This window comes from Theobroma umbraticum, unplaced genomic scaffold (assembly GCF_002168275.2).
Source record: "Theobroma umbraticum cultivar Fairchild unplaced genomic scaffold, ASM216827v3 scaffold_50.0, whole genome shotgun sequence".
NCBI lineage: Eukaryota > Viridiplantae > Streptophyta > Magnoliopsida > Malvales > Malvaceae > Theobroma > Theobroma umbraticum.
In genome coordinates, this window is record NW_018397261.1 from 8,826,812 (window position 1) to 8,843,853 (window position 17,042).

The 17,042-nt window shown below is 35.5% G+C and overlaps 3 protein-coding genes across 7 annotated transcripts; 2 read left to right on the plus strand and 1 right to left on the minus strand.

The window, feature by feature from the left end:
• Positions 1–747: 747 nt before the first annotated feature.
• Positions 748–5,897, plus strand: LOC110418376 (MACPF domain-containing protein At4g24290-like). The gene is made up of 8 exons (XM_021431085.2): positions 748–1,027; positions 1,276–1,567; positions 1,865–2,103; positions 2,423–2,624; positions 3,225–3,293; positions 3,409–3,595; positions 4,169–4,335; positions 4,846–5,897. Exons 2-8 carry the CDS (start codon positions 1,307–1,309, stop codon positions 5,512–5,514), a joined length of 1,794 nt encoding a protein of 597 aa, XP_021286760.1. The 5' UTR covers positions 748–1,027; positions 1,276–1,306; the 3' UTR covers positions 5,515–5,897.
• A 1,138-nt stretch (positions 5,898–7,035) lies between these two features.
• Positions 7,036–12,124, plus strand: LOC110417834 (MACPF domain-containing protein At4g24290-like). The gene is made up of 8 exons (XM_021430391.2): positions 7,036–7,475; positions 7,939–8,243; positions 8,545–8,783; positions 9,135–9,336; positions 9,520–9,588; positions 9,703–9,889; positions 10,361–10,527; positions 11,035–12,124. Exons 2-8 carry the CDS (start codon positions 7,983–7,985, stop codon positions 11,719–11,721), a joined length of 1,812 nt encoding a protein of 603 aa, XP_021286066.1. The 5' UTR covers positions 7,036–7,475; positions 7,939–7,982; the 3' UTR covers positions 11,722–12,124.
• A 600-nt stretch (positions 12,125–12,724) lies between these two features.
• Positions 12,725–16,471, minus strand: LOC110417836 (uncharacterized). Of its 5 annotated transcripts, XM_021430393.1 has the most exons (4): positions 15,483–15,501; positions 15,194–15,297; positions 13,673–14,104; positions 12,725–13,275 (listed from the first exon to the last, which is right to left on the minus strand). In XM_021430393.1, the coding sequence occupies exons 3-4, from the start codon at positions 13,952–13,954 to the stop codon at positions 13,132–13,134; spliced, it is 426 nt and encodes a 141-aa protein (XP_021286068.1). In that variant the 5' UTR covers positions 13,955–14,104; positions 15,194–15,297; positions 15,483–15,501; the 3' UTR covers positions 12,725–13,131. The 5 variants fall into 5 exon arrangements, with proteins under 5 accessions (XP_021286068.1, XP_021286070.1, XP_021286067.1 ...); XM_021430395.1 differs by lacking the exons at positions 15,194–15,297; positions 15,483–15,501 and adding an exon at positions 16,345–16,471; XM_021430392.2 differs by lacking the exon at positions 15,483–15,501 and having other exon boundaries at positions 15,194–15,440.
• Positions 16,472–17,042: the final 571 nt, after the last annotated feature.

Sequence of the window (17,042 nt, forward strand, 5' to 3'; positions counted from 1 at the left end):
ACTACTAAGCCTTTGTTTTTTCTCTCTTCCTTCTTCTCTCTCTAAAGCATAGAGGACACAAAATTTTTTATTTTATTTTTAAAAAATATTTAAATATTATTTAATATATTAATATATATTAATTAATTATAATAAATATTATAAAGGAAATTATTTAATATTATTATTTGAATATAATAAATATAATAAAAAATATTATTTAGTATTATTTAAATTTAATGAAGAATATATTTTATTTTTTAATATTAAATATTATTTAATTATAATACAAAGTTTAATTATCTTTTAATACAAAATATTGTTAAATTATAATAAAAATATATTTATATTTTGATAAAAATATTATTTAATTATAGTAAAAGTTTTTTGATTTTATTATTTAGAATATTTTTATCTTTTAACAAAATAAATTCTTTAATTTTAATAGAGAGAATTTTTTTTCTCATCATAGTATTTCTTTAATTTTAATAATTTTTTTTTTCTTATCATAGTATTTTTATTTTTTAATTAAAAAATCTTTAAATGTTAATAAAAGTATCTTGATCATTTATCTATTATTCTTTAACTACTCAAAAATTATTTCTACCAATCAAATAATAAAATAAGTAATAACAATATTTTTTATTATATTTTTTTTATAAATTTATTTATAAAATAATTTTTTTATTTTATATTTTTAAAATAATTATTCTATTCTTATTCTATTCCTTCGAATCAAATCAAGCATGTTTGTCAGATTAGTGGAGCAGATTGGCGGTGTAGAAAACCAGAATAACAGGCAGTGAAGTTATAAGAACCACAGCGTTGAAGCTCCACGTTGACTCTGTGTTCCTTTCTCTCTCGATAAAACTCCCAGTTAAAGTCTGAATCTAGCAAGCCAATAGAACATCGAAACCGAACAAAGGGTTTGACACTCTCGGGCTTCAAATTGCGTGAGCTTCACTTCGATTGGTTTTTTGAGCATAAAAATCTGCTCAAAAAAACCCACACCAAAGACTTCCATTTTTGTTCTTGGACTGCAAAAAATGTACGACTATTTTTTTTTCTTTGACTAGTCTAAGCTAGCTTTCTTTGCTTTTTAGCCTGTTTGCAGTTATTTGGATCTAGATTTTTTAATGAATTTAGGGATATTTTGTTGAATTTGAACTATATTTGGGTTTTGAATGTTGTTATGTCGTGAAAATTGTTTGATTTTCTTGCTAATTTGAGCTAGATTGGTTTGAGTTCTGCTTGCATGTGGAAAAAAGCATGAAATTTGCTTTCATTTGGTTCCAGTTTTGGTGGAAAAAGAGTGTTGCACTGAGCAATGGCGCTTAGGATGCCAGCTCCAAAGGCGGCAGAGGCGGCCATTGGGTCCATCGGACATGGGTATGATATCACAATGGATCTTAGGCTGAAGTACTGTAAAGGGTATTCAAAAGATTCATGTCTTATTGAGATTGATGAAGATGGAGGCCATGAGATTGTTTTGCCTGGTGGAATCTCAATACCCGACGTGTCCAAATCAATTAAATGCTATAAAGGGGAGCGCACACGATTCAAGTCGTATGTCCTCTCCTTCGAACAGGTAATAGTTTATTGTTCGTTCAATGCTATCTTATCGATATATTTGGCTTCCATTTTTTCCCCCTCACCAAGCTGTCCGTTCAAACTGAAAACTACATGCTAAGTAGATATCTAGCTGATAATATCAATTTCCATATATGTACTAGTATTTGAATGGTTGTGGCATGAGTCAAATCCTGTGGAAGATATATGACAAATGCTAGTCATGTTTGGGATTTGATTCTATTTTTGTAATTTCTTTTTTTGTGTTTGTCTTGAGCGTCCGGTTTTTCTCGTTTTTTTCTTCTATTTTCTCCAGATGTCAGAGCAGTTCAACCAAGAAATATCTTTGACTGGAAAAATACCTTCAGGCCTCTTCAATTCCATGTTTGAGTTCCCTGGTTGTTGGCAAAAAGATGCTGCCAAGACTAAGACGCTTGCTTTTGATGGGGTGTTCATCAACCTCTACTCAGTTGCACTGGAGAAATCTCAGATGGTGCTACGAGATCATGTCAAGAAAGCAGTTCCATCTTTTTGGGAACCTGCAGCATTGGCAAGGTGAATTTCTGCATGTATTTGATTTTTGTATTCTGGTGGAGTCCTCAACCTGGCATCTAGGATGCGTGTTCTTGCTTATTTAGCGAATTGCACTTCAGCCCTGTCTCATTTCTCTCTCTCTCTCTCTCTGTGGATTTTGCCATCACATGGAGACTAATCCAATGATCAACTTTTTATAATTTTCTTCTACTGGTTCAGCATGTACATTCTTGACGAAAAAAAGTAGAATGCTGATGTCCACTGCTTGTTTTATTTAATTTTCATTACTTTCTGCTGTAAAGTATTTGACGTCTGTTATGTGATGTTGATGACATCCCAGGTTTATTGACACTCATGGCACCCATATTATTGTTGGTGTGAAGATGGGAGGGAAGGATGTTATTTACATAAAACAGCAGCATTCCTCAAATCTTCAACCTGCTGATATCCAGAAAAGATTGAAGGATATGGCTGATAAGACGTTTTTAGACGCCAATGGACATTCTAGCATGGCAGCTGAGCAAGTTTTCCGGAGTGACAAGGTTTGCAATAGAACTGTCAATGCTATTCTTCAACATACACTGCTACACACTGCTCCTGGTCTCCTTTTCTGATTCAGCAGTTGTATATCCTGATAACTCATGCTTCTTGTTGTTGGACTGAATGAAATCAGTATTCCTAGTTCAATATTCTTTTACAATGGGGTAAAATCTCAATGAGAGACCTCGGAAGCAGGATGTTATTGTGGAAGTTGTTGCAGGTTGTTTGGATCATATTGGCTCCAAATTTTGTTTTGAGCACTGTTCAAGAGGAGAGTTCTCTCTCTCTCAACTTAATTTTTAATGAGGATATATTATCTTCCAGACCCTTCAATTAGGTGCCTATTTTGTTTTTCTTATTATCCTTTGACACTCTATGCTTCCATTGCTTGCCTTTGGTTAGTAGAGATTGATAATCCATAGAGTAAAGAAATTATGGCTCTTCATCTGCATATTTCTGATCTTATGCCATCTTCCATAGTGAAAACTTATTCGTTTAAATTTGTTATTGGGTTTAATTTATCTATCAATCATCCTTATAAGCGAACCATTTGCATAATTTGTGATCTTCTGAGGTCTCTTATCTAATCATTTCTGTTTCAGTTTGAAATCACAGAGCAGCAGCTAAGATTTGCACATAACAGTCCAACAAGTTCATATGCACATAAAGAGGTTTGAGTTCTGACTTTCATATGGTGTTCTTATCTTATTAGTTAAGGCCCCTTGATGAAGGTTAAAATTTTTTTTCCCAATATCAATGGTGTCATTAATTACCTAAAAATTGCAGGATATTATAAGCATTTACAAAAGGAGAGGTGGAAGTGATAATAGAAACCTACCTCATAATGACTGGTTACAAACAGTTCAGTCAGAGCCTGATGTGATCTCAATGTCCTTTATCCCAATTACTTATCTATTGAGTGAAGTCCGGGGGATTGGATTTCTGAGCCATGCCATAAATCTGTATTTGAAATGTAAGCAAGACCCATCTTTTTGTGTACCTAATGGATTTGGTTTTCTGCTACTACTTAGATCAAATTATTGTATCTCATTTTTCGAAACATAGAATTCATTTATCATTTTCTGGAAGGAGTATGCCTGAATTTTTGTTTTTGAAATTTCTTTATAATTTGTAAAATATAAGATACCATAAATTCACTAACCATCTTATTGTTATGCAAACCAAAGGCAATCGTACACAAGAGTTAAGAGCTTATTTTGGTTGAAACCTTTGTTAAATAACCAGCAGTTGTTAGCAAGTACCACACTATCAATAGGACGTGATCTTTACTCTCTTCTATTATGATCGATATACTTAATCCCTTAACTAGCAGTGCTTAAGTTAAGAGAGATATTTGGAATAGAACAATTGATCGGTATTTATCGTGTTTCAATAGATGTCTCATGAAACAATGAGAACAAATTTGTGCCTGCAATGGTGCTTCTTATTGGACTTCTTTTTCCTTCATTGGCTTACTGCTGCAAATAGTGCTTTTTTATAGCAAACAGTCTACACATGCTTCATCCATAAGCTATTGCTCTTACAGATAAACCACCAATTGAAGAACTCCACCAGTTTTTGGAGTTTCAGCTTCCAAGACAGTGGGCGCCTGTTTTCAGTGAACTTCCTCTTGGTCCACAACGAAAGCAACAAAGCACTGCATCTTTGCAATTTAGCTTCATGGGGCCCAAGCTTTTTGTGAACACTACACCAGTAAAGGATTTTCTCACATTGAAATTTTTCTGACTTTTTTGTTGTATGCACAGAGTGTTTTACCATGTAGGTTTCATCCATGTATGTGAGTAGTCCTTATTGCCCTTTGGCTAGATAAACTTCATAACATGTTGGTGTACGGGTGTTGGATTTATAGATGATCATAGAACCTCTAGAGCATTTTAAATTAAAAAATTTTATGCCATGATGATTGTATGTCACAAAGGAAATAGCATTTTGTAATTAGATAAGATTTAATTATCTATAGTTATAGCAAAGAAAATGCTGCTAGGGAACTAACATCTGTGGTAGTTTATCTAAGACTTCATCTTCTTTAGGTCTTCCAAAGAGAGCACGGTGCGACTTTGTGACATAGTGTGGATATAAAGTTGGAAACTGATGTTAACTCTTGCATCATTAAAGTGGCAGCCTTTTTGGTGAAGTCTTATACTTTGTTTATATCAAAGAAAGGAGCTATGGCTAATTTCTAGTTATATAATTTCATGACAGGTTGATGTGGGTAAACGGCCAGTGACTGGCCTCCGACTTTATCTACAAGGTAATAGGAAAAACCGCTTATCCATCCACTTGCAGCACCTTTCCTCCCTTCCAAAAACGTTCCAACTTGCAGATGATCCAAAGGGGAACTTCTGCCAAAAGTCTCATGATCATCGTTACTACGACAGAGTTTATTGGAGGAACTACTCTCACGTATGTGTTGCTCCTGTTGAGTCTGAGGAGGATCTTTCCATAGTAACTGGAGCCCAATTGCAGGTTGAGAATCATGGTTCTAAAAATATTCTCTTCTTACGACTACGCTTCTCAACTGTCTTGGGAGCTACGCATGTTAAGCATCCAGAATGGGAAGGATTGCCTGGGCTCGCACCCAAGTCAGGACTCTTATCTATACGAAGCAGTTCTCTTGTCACAGGCACAACATGTCAGGTAAGTATAAACTCTGCTATTTATCCTGGAGGCCCACCTGTGCCTGTACAAGCCCCCAAGCTTTTGAAATTTGTTGATACAACAGAGATGACAAGAGGGACGGAAGAAAGTCCCGGATATTGGGTCGTTTCTGGGGCAAGATTAGTTGTTGAGCAGGGAAAGATCTCTCTCCAGGTTAAGTATTCTTTGTTGACTGTAATAATGCCTGATGAAGAAGAGATAGAGGAGCACTAGCAGATTTCTGTCACCACATATTTAGCTTTCCTCTTTCTCTTTACCCAGCACGGAAACAAATATAAATAGGAAACAGTTGCTGAAGATCAGAGAATCCAACAAAAAAGAGAGAAAGGAGTAGGAATGGTTTACACTGAGGGGATAGGATTGGGTGTGTTGGTGGTGGCTGGCTGGCTGTTTCATCGTATTCATTACACATTTTTTCTTGTAATATAATTTCTTTTTTCTTTGTTTCTAATATGCAATGAGCTTTAAGGTTGTAAGGTATCCCCTGCTCTGTTTGATGCTCTATTTGCGAGGGCTTGTTTTCTTTGTATGTAATATCCTTCTCACATTATAGCTGTATACACAACAAAGTAGTTAATCTTCTGCTTTGCACTAAACTCATGAATGACTCTACCTATTATTTTGGAAAATATTTAGATGAGCTGACAATGGGAGGTCTGGATCCTTATTGATTAACTCAGCTCTTCAAAACATAATCAGGTTACATCAACATATCCCATTCTTTCAGTTGAAATTTTTGTTCTTCTTTCCGGGTCATGCAACTATTTTTCATGGTTGATGTTTTTTTTATTATTTTTTACAAAAAAAAAGGAAGGAATTATAAACTCTATAGATCAAAGTTCATGCAGTTCAATATGGAATTATGGGCTTGATTACTATTATTTACACTGAAAAACCACTGTAAATGGAGGGGAATTGATGAATTTTTGTAGATATAAGACAAAGCTTGAGAAATTATGGGCTTGTGGGTCTCTCTTTCCATCATAAAATTCCTCTAAGCCTATTTGTGCAATTAATTTCTTACCTAATCAAGAGGGCAGACATTCCATTTAAGACCACAGATTTGTAGTAATTGAAGCCACTACAACTTTTATATTTAGTTTGAGAATTAAAACTAATCATTCCTCTAATGATTTTGATTGCCATAATATTACATAATTACAACAATAACCCATCATTAATCAAATACTAATTTGCAATTTATTTTTGAGCCTATTATGAACTTCCTTTTGGTTTCTAAAAATAGATAGGCCAACGACAATCAAGTTGAAAAATTCTAATATAATTTAATTCATAGCTTTAAATAGAAGTAGTACTATTTGCTGTCAGCATGTATTATGCTTGTGGTTATTTAAAGTATGTGTTGTGCTTGATAAATTATTATCAAAATAATTGGATATTTAAATATTAATGATTAAACAAATAACTATAAATTAAACATAATTAATTAAATAAATTAAAATTTTAAATACATGCGTAATTATTACACGTTTTACATTTTAATTTAAACGTGTGTCATATGAAAGTTAAACAGTTATAATATTTTTTAAGAAAAGATAATTTCGTGTCTTAAATAAGTTGGCAGTTTAGAACATGATAGATAATTTTAAATCCAAATCTAAATGTTTAATTATGGAAAGATAATTAAAATAAGAAATTTGATGGAGCAAAGATTGGCGGTGGAGAAAAGTAGAGTAACAGGCTGTGAAGTTAGAAGAACCTCAACGTTGAAAGCTCCACTTTGACTCTCCGTTCCTGCATCTCCCCATAAAGCTCCCAGTTAAGCGTCTGAGTCTCACATGTCAATAGAATCTCTCATTTCAGTCAAACCCATTTTTACTACTTCCGTCTCTCTCAACTCTCCCCCTTCTTAGGGTTTCTCTCACTCTCTCTTTCTCTCTTAATTTATTTTATTTTATTTCTCCGTTGTCTAAGTTTCTCCATCAAAGACCAAATCTTTCGTTTATTTAAAGTTTGGGTTTTGTTCTTGGAATTTTCCCAACGTGATAATCTCGCGGTTTGGTGTGGGAAAAGCGTCGAAATCGAACAAAGGGATTGACATTTTAGGGCTTCAAATTGCGTGAGCTTCGCTTCGATTGGTTTTTTTGAGCATAAAATCTGCTCAAAAAACCCCCACCAAAGATTTCCACTTTAGTTCTTGGACCGCGTAAAATGTACAACTCTTTTTTTTCTTTGACTAGTCTAAGCTAACTTTCTTTGCTTTTTAGCCTGTCTGCAGTTTTTGGATCTAGTTTTTTTTTTTCATGAATTTAGGGATATTTTGGTGAATTTGAACTATATTTGGGTTTTGAATGTTAAGTTTTGAAAATTGTTTGAATTTCTTGAAAATTTGAGCTAGATTGGTTGGAGTTCTGCTTGTTTCTGGAAAAAAAGTATGAAATTTGGTCTCATTTGATATGAATATGAATTTTTGAGTTATTTATAGACTTCTGATCTACTCTGTTCGGTAAAATATGCTTTTTTTAAACAAAAAATTGCATATGATGGTCGTTCCCCAGCTTTGACAAGTTGAGCTATTTGTAGACTTTGGATTAGGTTTATTTATGGAAATGATTGAAAACTGCTGCTTGACATGGACTAAAATTTGTTTATTTTGAATAATTTGATCACGTGCAGAATTTGGTTCCAATTTTTGGTAAGAAAGAGTGATGCGCTGAGCAATGGCGCTTAGGATGCCAGCTCCAAAGGCAGCTGAGATTGCCATTGGGTCCATTGGATGTGGGTATGATATCGGAATGGATCTTAGGCTGAAGTACTGTAAACGGGATTCAAAAAATTCATGTCTTATTGAGATTGATGAAGACGGAGGCCGTGACATTGTTTTGCCTGGTGGAATTTCAATACCTAACGTGTCCAAATCAATAAAATGCGATAAAGGGGAGCGTACACGATTCAGGTCGGATGTCCTCTCCTTCCAACAGGTAATAATTTATTGTCTGTTCAATGCTATCTGATCAATATATTCGGCTTCTATTTTTTTTGTCCCTCACAAAGTAGTTTGTTCAAACTGAAAAACTACATGCTACCTGCTCGGTAGCTGTCTAGGTGATATTATTGATGTCCATATATGTACTAGTATTTGGATGGTTGTGGCATGAGTCAAATCCCATGAAAGATATATGACAAATGCTAGTCATGTTTGAGATTTGATTGTGTTTATTATTATTTTTTGTTTGTCTTGAGAGTCTGCTTCTTCTCATTATTTTCTTCTATTTTCTCCAGATGTCAGAGCAGTTCAACCAAGAAATATCTTTGACTGGAAAAATACCTTCAGGCCTCTTCAATTCCATGTTTGAGTTCTCTGGTTATTGGCAAAAAGATGCTGCCAATACTAAGACGCTTGCTTTTGATGGAGTGTTCATCACTCTCTACTCAGTTGCACTGGAGAAATCTCAGATGGTGCTACGAGATCATGTCAAGAAAGCAGTCCCATCTACATGGGAACCTGCAGCATTGGCAAGGTGAATTTCTGCATAAATTTGGTCTTTGTATTCTGGTGATGAAGTCCTTAAATAACACCCTGGCATCTAGGAGGCATTTTCTTGCTTATTTAACAAATTGTGCCTCAGCCCTTGCTCATTTCTCTCTCCCTCTGTGAATTCTGCTATCTCATGGAGACTTATCCAATGATCAACTTTTTAATAATTTTCTTACACTGGTTCAGCATGTATATTCCTGATGAAAATAAGTAGAATGCTGTAGTGTTGGTTGGTTACAAATCTTCTGATGCGCACTGCCTGTTTTATTTAAAGATCATTACTTTCTGCTGTATAGTATTTGACGTCTGTTATATAATGTTGATGACATCCCAGGTTTATTGACACTTATGGCACCCATATTATTGTTGGTGTGAAGATGGGAGGGAAGGATGTTATTTACATAAAACAGCAGCATTCCTCTAATCTTCAACCTGCTGATATCCAGAAAAGATTGAAGGATATGGCTGATAAGAGGTTTTTAGATGCCAATGGACATTATACCGTGGCGTCTGAGCAAGATTTCCAGAGTGACAAGGTTTGTAATAGAACTGTCAATGCTATTCTTCAAATCTATAGTTGTATATCTTGATAAATCTCATTTCTTGGATGGAATGAAATCAATATTCCTAGTTCAATATTCTTTTACAATGGGGTACGAACTTATTAGTATTATTTATGATATCTTCTGAGGTATCTTATCTAATCATTTCTGTTTCAGTTTGAAATCAGGGAGCAGCGGCTAAGGTTTGCACATAACAGTCCGTCAAGTTCATATGCACATAAAGAGGTTTGTGTTCTGACTTTCATATGGTGTTGTTAGCTTATTAGTTAACGTCCCTTGATAAAGGGTTAAATTCTTTTCCCAATGTCAATGTTGTTATTAATTCCCTCAAAATTGCAGGATATTATAAGCATTTACAAAAGGAGAGGTGGAAGTGATAATAGAAACCTATCTCATAATGACTGGTTACAAACAGTTCAGTTAGAGCCTGATGTGATCTCAATGTCCTGTATCCCAATTACTTCTCTATTGAATGGAGTCCCGGGTAGTGGATTTCTGAGCCATGCCATCAATCTGTATTTGCGATGTAAGCAAGGCCTATTTTTTTGTGTACCTAAGCATTTGGTTTTCTGCTACTAATTAGATCAAATTATTGTATCTTATTTTCTAAAACATAGAATTCATTTATTATTTTCTGGAAGAAGTATGCTTCAGATTTTTGTTTTTGAAATTTCTTTTAAATATTAAATGTAAAATACCATAAATCCACTAACCATCTTATTGTTATGAAATCTGAGGCAATGAAACAGAAGAGTTAGGAGCTTATTTTGGTTGAAACCTTTGTTAAATAACCGTTAGTTGTCAGTAAGTACCACAGTGCATCAACTTAATCCTCAACTAGATGTGTCACAAATCAATGAGAACAAACTTTTGGCCCACAATGGTGCTTCTGATTGACTTCTTTTTCCTTCATTTGCTTACTGCTGCAAATAATACCTCTTTGTTATTATAGCAAACAGTCTACACATATTTCATCCATAAGCTATTGCTCTTACAGATAAACCACCAATTGAAGAACTCCACCAGTTTTTGGAGTTTCAGCTTCCAAGACAGTGGGCACCGGTTTTCAGTGAACTTCCTCTTGGTCCACAACGAAAGCAACAAAGTACTGCATCTTTGCAATTCAGCTTCATGGGGCCCAAGCTTTTTGTGAACACTACACCGGTAAAGCATCTTCTCACATTGAAATTTTTCTGTCCCTTTTGTTGTATGCACGGAGTATTTAACCATGTAGGTTTCATCCATGTATGTGAGTAGTTCTTATTGTCCTTGGCTAGATAAACTTCATCTCATGCTGATGTACTGGTGTTGGATTTATAGATGATCACTAGTATCTCTTCAGCATTTTAAATTTAAAAATTTTGTGCCATGATGACTGTATGTTGAAAAGGAAATAGCATTTTGTGATTTGACTAGATTTAATTCTCTAGATATATCAAAGAAAATGCTTCTAGGGAACTCATATCGGTGGTACTTTATATAAGACTTTGTCTTCTTTAGTTCTCCTGAAGAGAGCGCAGTTTGACTTTGTGACATAGTGTCGATATAAAGGTGCAAACTGATGTTAACTCTTGAATCATTGAAGCGGCAGCCTGTTTTGGTGAAGTCTTATATAATTTCTGGTTATAGCTATAGCTATAGCTAATTTCTGGTTATATAATTTCATGACAGGTTGATGTGGGTAAAAGGCCAGTGACTGGCCTCCGACTTTATCTAGAAGGAAAAAGGAGCAACCGCTTGGCCATCCACTTACAGCACCTTTCCTCCCTTCCAAAAATCTTCCAACTTGTAGATGATCCAAATGGGAACTTCTGCCAAAAGTCTCATGATCGTAATTACTATGAGAAAGTTTATTGGAAGAACTACTCTCATGTATGCACTGCCCCTGTTGAGTCTGATGAGGATCTTTCCATAGTAACTGGAGCCCAATTGCAGGTTGAGAATCATGGTTTTAAAAATATTCTCTTTCTACGGCTACGCTTCTCAACTGTCTTGGGAGCTATGTCTGTTAAGCATCCAGAATGGGATGGATCACCTGGGTTGGCACCCAAGTCAGGACTCATATCCACACTAATCAGTCATCACTTCACAACAGTACAGAAGCCACCTCCAAGGCCAGCTGACGTGAATATAAATTCTGCTGTTTATCCTGGAGGTCCTCCTGTGCCTGTGCAAGCCCCCAAGCTTTTGAAATTTGTTGATACAACAGAGATGACAAGAGGGCCGCAAGAAATTCCTGGATATTGGGTCGTTTCTGGGGCAAGATTACTTGTTGAGAAGGGAAGGATCTCTCTCCGGGTTAAGTATTCTTTATTGACTGCAATAATGCCTGATGAAGAAGGGATAGAGGAGCACTAGCAGATTTCTGTCATTACATATTTTGCTTCCCTGTTTCTCTTTGCCCATCATGGAAACAAATACAAATAGGAAACAGTTACCGAAGATCAGAGAATCCAAAAAAGAGGAAAGAAAGAAAAACAGAAAGGAGTATGAACCGAACAGTTTACACTGGTAAACTTCTTGGGGATGAGTGAAGGGAAAGGGAGGTTAAAGAGCTGAGGGGATAGGATAGGGTGTGTTGGAGATGGTGGTTTGGCTGTTTCATTGTATCATTCATTACAAATTTAATCCTGTAATGTAATATTTTTTTCCCTTTGTTTCTAATATCAATTCGTCAAGTGGCAATGTGCAATGAGCTTTAAGGTTCATAAGGCATCCTCTGCTCTGTTTGATGCTCGATTTGGAAGGGCTTTTCTTTGTATGTAATGTCCCTTTTACATTATAGCTGTCTGCGCAACAAGTAGTTAATCTGCTGATTTGCACTAGCTTCATGAGTAACTCTTCCTATTGTTTTAGAAAAAGATTGAGATGGGCTTGATTCTGGGAGGTCGGCAGTCTCACTGATTAACTCAACTGTACAAAACATAATCAGGTTACATCCATATATCCCATTTTTCCACTTGAAATTTTGTTTTTCATTAGGGTCTTTTTTGTTTTTGGTTTTTAATTCAATTTTTACAAAGAAAGTGTAGAAAGCCAATAATGAAAGTATTAACGATACGGAGTTTTAAGTTTTTTCATTTGAAAACCCCTTTAAAATCTATTCAATGCAACATGGACTGGAGTGTCATGAATGGTCTTAGGTGTTACAGGTTTATGTCTTCAGTACTTGTTGCACTGGTTCCTTTCACTCAAAGGGGAGAGAATCCCTCTTTGATTCGAGTCTTTCAATCTTAGTATTTTTTATTTTTGTTGCAAGTCCACGTGTCTAATCTAAAAAATGTCTATTAAACAAAAAAAAAGTTTTTTATATCTAAAATACATATCATCTCTTACTGACGTAAGATTGGTGATACTAGGAACTTGCTTTCTTTTCTATACAAGTTAATGCAAAAGTTTTGATAGCTCAAATTCAGTCACAAACAATCTTTTGACAGTTGAAGTGACTTCCATGCAAGCATAAACTTAATGGTTTACTGCTAAAGAATCAGTTTAACAAAGAACTCGAGGAAAACATAGGAATATTGACCTTTCGAATTGGTCATTTGCCAAATCAAAAATAGACTTGTTGAGGCATTATCTGACTATCGATTTTGGACCTCATTAAGCCGCTGAAGTACTACATCCTGCACAAAAGTAGTTTCTTCGGCAGACCGGCTTCAAGATAACAATATTTCATTGGATAATGGAGTATCAGAAAGGAGGAAGGTTGATTGTTGATAAAATATACATAGGATGATGCTTTCAGTTTGATGTATGACTACACGCTTAAGGAAATACAAAATTATGTTCATGGGAGGGCCAATAGATGCCTTCCCTTGAGCAAGGGAGGGGAGCAGGTTGAGCAATGTAGGTAGGGTATTGCTCTCCTGGCATCACTACTGAGAAATCAGATGCATATGATGTCGATACCTGCCATCAGAACATAACATCAAAGATCAGTTCCAATAATGGATGGAAATAAGCATATTTCGTAAATCGAAATGATCTTCATAAGCAGAATTATATACATAAGTGATTAGAATTAGTTAAATATTACAGACATATCCTCAGCAGAAACAGGCTACATTTCTGTGATGTGGTTCTCCTAATTATTCTGCTAGTAGATAACAGTGAGAGAAATTGGCAAAATCATTGCTGAATGAGAAAGGGTTTTCCATCCGAAATTCATGATTTAGTATCTGTCTGAGGTTTCTTTTTCTGAAAGGTTGCCGCCAGAAGAGTATGTAGATAGTGCAAACAATCAAAAGAACACCACAAGAAAAAATTCAGGGTTTAAGTTAGCGGCCCTAATGAACTAGAAACTTACTCTGTGTGGATTCCCCAGTTTCTCTGCTCCTTCTCCAGACTCAGTAACTTGATCAGGTGAAGAAAAGCCAGGATTCGGCCGAAAAAGGTGTTCAAAGATAGCCATGATAAGAAACATTGATATCAAGATGGCTGTAGCAACAAAGCCGAAAGAAATGGCATTCATGGACGCCCCGAAGCTTTTCCAGGGAGTTTCCCTATCGACTACTGCTTGAGATGGACTCGGATCTGAACTTGTGTATATGTTCCATGGCCTTGATCTCTCAGTACCAAACTCATTCATAGTTGTTTCAGAAAGGCTGGTAATAATCCTTCTCGTAGGAACAAATGGTCGTTGAATGATCAAAACATGCTTAAAGCCGAGTTTAAGAGGTGGCTGCAGGTTGTTGTTCTCAGAAAACGCCTTTCCTCATTCATGAGTTTGTCATGGTCCCTGGAAAAAATTTGACAAAGGTAATCATCAACACTCTAATGCACAGAAAATGGGCAGATTTTTCAATCAAGAAACACTAACGATACAACATATTTCAAAGGCAAAATGGTCTCCTGCGAAAAATTGTCAATACAGTGGTTAATCACATAAAGAAAGGCATTCAGTACCAGGAACTATAGTCTCATTCAAAAACTGATGAAATTGGTAATTTGAAAACTTGGAGAAATCCGAAAGTGAACTAATAAGAGGAGAGGGTGTTGCCAATAACAGTGTCATGAATCATGATATCAGTTGTATTGAAGAACCCTATTTCCTGAGAGCAGAAATGCTCAAGAAATGCACTAATTTTACATGAAAAAGTATGGATATAACAATGGACAATAGTTCTAAGGGGCCATAAAAGAAAAAGGGTCTCCTCAACTCTCAATAGCTGACCCACATTTTTTATATTTTCCCTTACAGGACACAAATTACTTTTTGTTGATGAGTGAAGATATGATAGGAATTATTTTCAAGTTTCGGGAGAAGGAAAAGAAAAGAAAGGAAAGGAAAGTCATTTTTCAGGATATTTCAGCCATTGTGTGTGGCAAAAGAGACGGGCATGGAACTTTCGGGCTGCCGTAGAAAAATGGCCAAAAAAAAAAAAAGGGTGCCACAGAATCAAGTCCTGGTTAGCTGCAGTAGTTTCTTCACTTAAGAGAGAGAAGAGAGATATCTACATGGCTGATGAACACACTCAGAAGGTAGAATATTTTCATGCAAAATTGCCAAGACAGTTTTCATGCAAGAGGATTCCTGTCCAGAAATCAGAAAGACAAACTGAATTCTTCCTAATCTGGAAGAAATCATAATTTTATGAATGAAAAAACTGAACAAAGGACATCGACCCAAAGTTGCAGAGCACATATCGTGATCTAAGTTTATTAATTCTTCAGCAGCAGTGACTGGAATTGCAGTGGCATCTTTACCGAATGAAAGCAAACTGATCAATACTCACCAAGAGAGGAAAAAAAAAAAAAAAGATATTGAGGCAGCAGATTTTCAATGTTGCAAGTGAATTCTTGGTAGCATGAAGACATGTAAACCAACCTGTTCTTAAAATAGAGATGGGAAGCTAGCCTTGGATTAAATGGTCCTGGGAACTAGGAGCAAACGCTATCTTTAGTCCTCCGAATCCTATAGCTCTAACTGCCCTGGAAAAACAGGACACCCCCACTTTCTTAATGAATTATTTAAAAGAAAGGAGCTCAGACCAGCTAGCTTTATATCCCAATTGAAAATGTAAAGACAAAGTTATATGATAATCCCAGCAGTGCACTTTTCTTTTGATGTCTTTGATGTTACATGATCCTGATGCCTAACTTAATGAATACTATACCTTGTCTGAAGAAGCAAACCTAAAGGAAATCAAAAGCATGGGCCTTCCTGTCTGGAGAGAGCTGAAAATAAACTTAAAAAAGAAAAGAGTGGCCTATTGGTTCTTTTTAAAGCTTGTCACTTTTTTAATTACTGAAATTTATATATATTCAGGTGGGAATTCTGAATTCATAGCTCAAACCACCACACCTCCCACCCCTTAACCCAGGGAGGGTGACAAGTTAATCATTCCTCAAACAATCCAATACTTATAATTATTCACTGCATTTCAAGGTAAAAATTTTCAAAAGATATAATTATTTCCACTAACTGTTTCAGCAAATTTTTTTTCATATGAAAGATGATTATAACTATCATTAAGAATCAGTACATCATATTTTGGAGGGATTACACGAGGTAGGCTGGAAAGTTAGAAGAGTTAATGAGAGTTACTTATTGCTAAAACCTATATCCATGAGCACCTGGATTAAAGGGGGTTAAAGGTCTTGTAGATATCATTAATGTCTGACCTGATTCAATTTGCCAACATTACCATTCAGATGTAATCATGGGAAAGATGGCAAAATCTCACATAATCTTCCACTAAATCAGAGAAAGAAAGAAAGAAACAAAAGATAAAGCTGCTGGAGAGAATACTTTAAAACTGAAATAAGTGAAAAAGGCTGCTCACCAAGGTTCAACTATATGTTATATACATAAGATTTTTGAATAGTTAACTCAGGTATTGAATCAGCATGTGATCAAAGCAAACACAAAACAATAATAGGATAGAATTGAATACTTAAGAGAAAAAGAGGTGTAGGTGTGTCTGCGTGTGTGTGTGTGTGAGAGAGAGAGAGAGAGAGAGAGAACATGTTGGATACCTTACAGCTATGCAGTACCAGAAATGTCATGATTCAAGAGAAGAAAGAAAGGGTCTGTGGGCAAAAGGAAAGAGCTAGAAAAGGGGGTGATGTAGACCACAATTATTCCTCATATCCTCATATATTTTGTTAAAGTAACCTGGTAAGAGGAACCCCATAACCCCAGGACTTTTGTCAGAAAGACTAAAGCCAATGAACTCTATTATTTTGGCAAAGTTTTTCATTGTTTTTAAACAATAAAATTCCAAGCATCCAATCTTAAAAACTATGCCAGTACTGCTATTAGTTTGTATCTTTGTTGAACAGACCAAAACATTGCTCCGTCTCTTTCCCGCTCTCACAGACAAGGATTTCCATAAAGCCAAGAATTCATGTGCTATATTCTAGAAAAGAAATATGAAGCAATAATTACAGCATAAATTATGAAAAGGACCCCCCCTCCTGAGAAAGAAAGAGGTTCTCCCCTTTCACCTAAGATAGCATTGAGTAAGCCCCTTTGTCAACAAGATAATCAAAATGTCTGAGAGTGATGTGAAAGCCTATCTAGACCTATCCCAAAAAATAAAAAAAAAATGAATTCCCAAAGTTTTGAATTTAAGCCAAGTTACATTCCTAGACAATATAAGCAGAAAAACTGAACAGGAACATATTTATGTTCAACCTGCTAGTCATCCATGGAGGAGAGAGGGTAGTGGGGA

Excerpts from the sequence above, each read along its gene's own strand:
- LOC110417834 (XM_021430391.2), top strand. The coding sequence starts at position 7,983 with ATGGCGCTTAGGATGCCAGCTCCAAAGGCAGCTGAGATTGCCATTGGG. Across the intron at positions 8,244-8,544 it reads ATGTCCTCTCCTTCCAACAG|ATGTCAGAGCAGTTCAACCA; the intron begins GTAATAATTTAT and ends TATTTTCTCCAG. Across the intron at positions 8,784-9,134 it reads GAACCTGCAGCATTGGCAAG|GTTTATTGACACTTATGGCA; the intron begins GTGAATTTCTGC and ends ATGACATCCCAG.
- LOC110417836 (XM_021430395.1), bottom strand. The coding sequence starts at position 13,954 with ATGAATGAGTTTGGTACTGAGAGATCAAGGCCATGGAACATATACACA. Across the intron at positions 13,276-13,672 it reads AACTGGGGAATCCACACAGA|GTATCGACATCATATGCATC; the intron begins GTAAGTTTCTAG and ends TTCTGATGGCAG.
- LOC110418376 (XM_021431085.2), top strand. The coding sequence starts at position 1,307 with ATGGCGCTTAGGATGCCAGCTCCAAAGGCGGCAGAGGCGGCCATTGGG. Across the intron at positions 1,568-1,864 it reads ATGTCCTCTCCTTCGAACAG|ATGTCAGAGCAGTTCAACCA; the intron begins GTAATAGTTTAT and ends TATTTTCTCCAG. Across the intron at positions 3,294-3,408 it reads GTTCATATGCACATAAAGAG|GATATTATAAGCATTTACAA; the intron begins GTTTGAGTTCTG and ends TAAAAATTGCAG.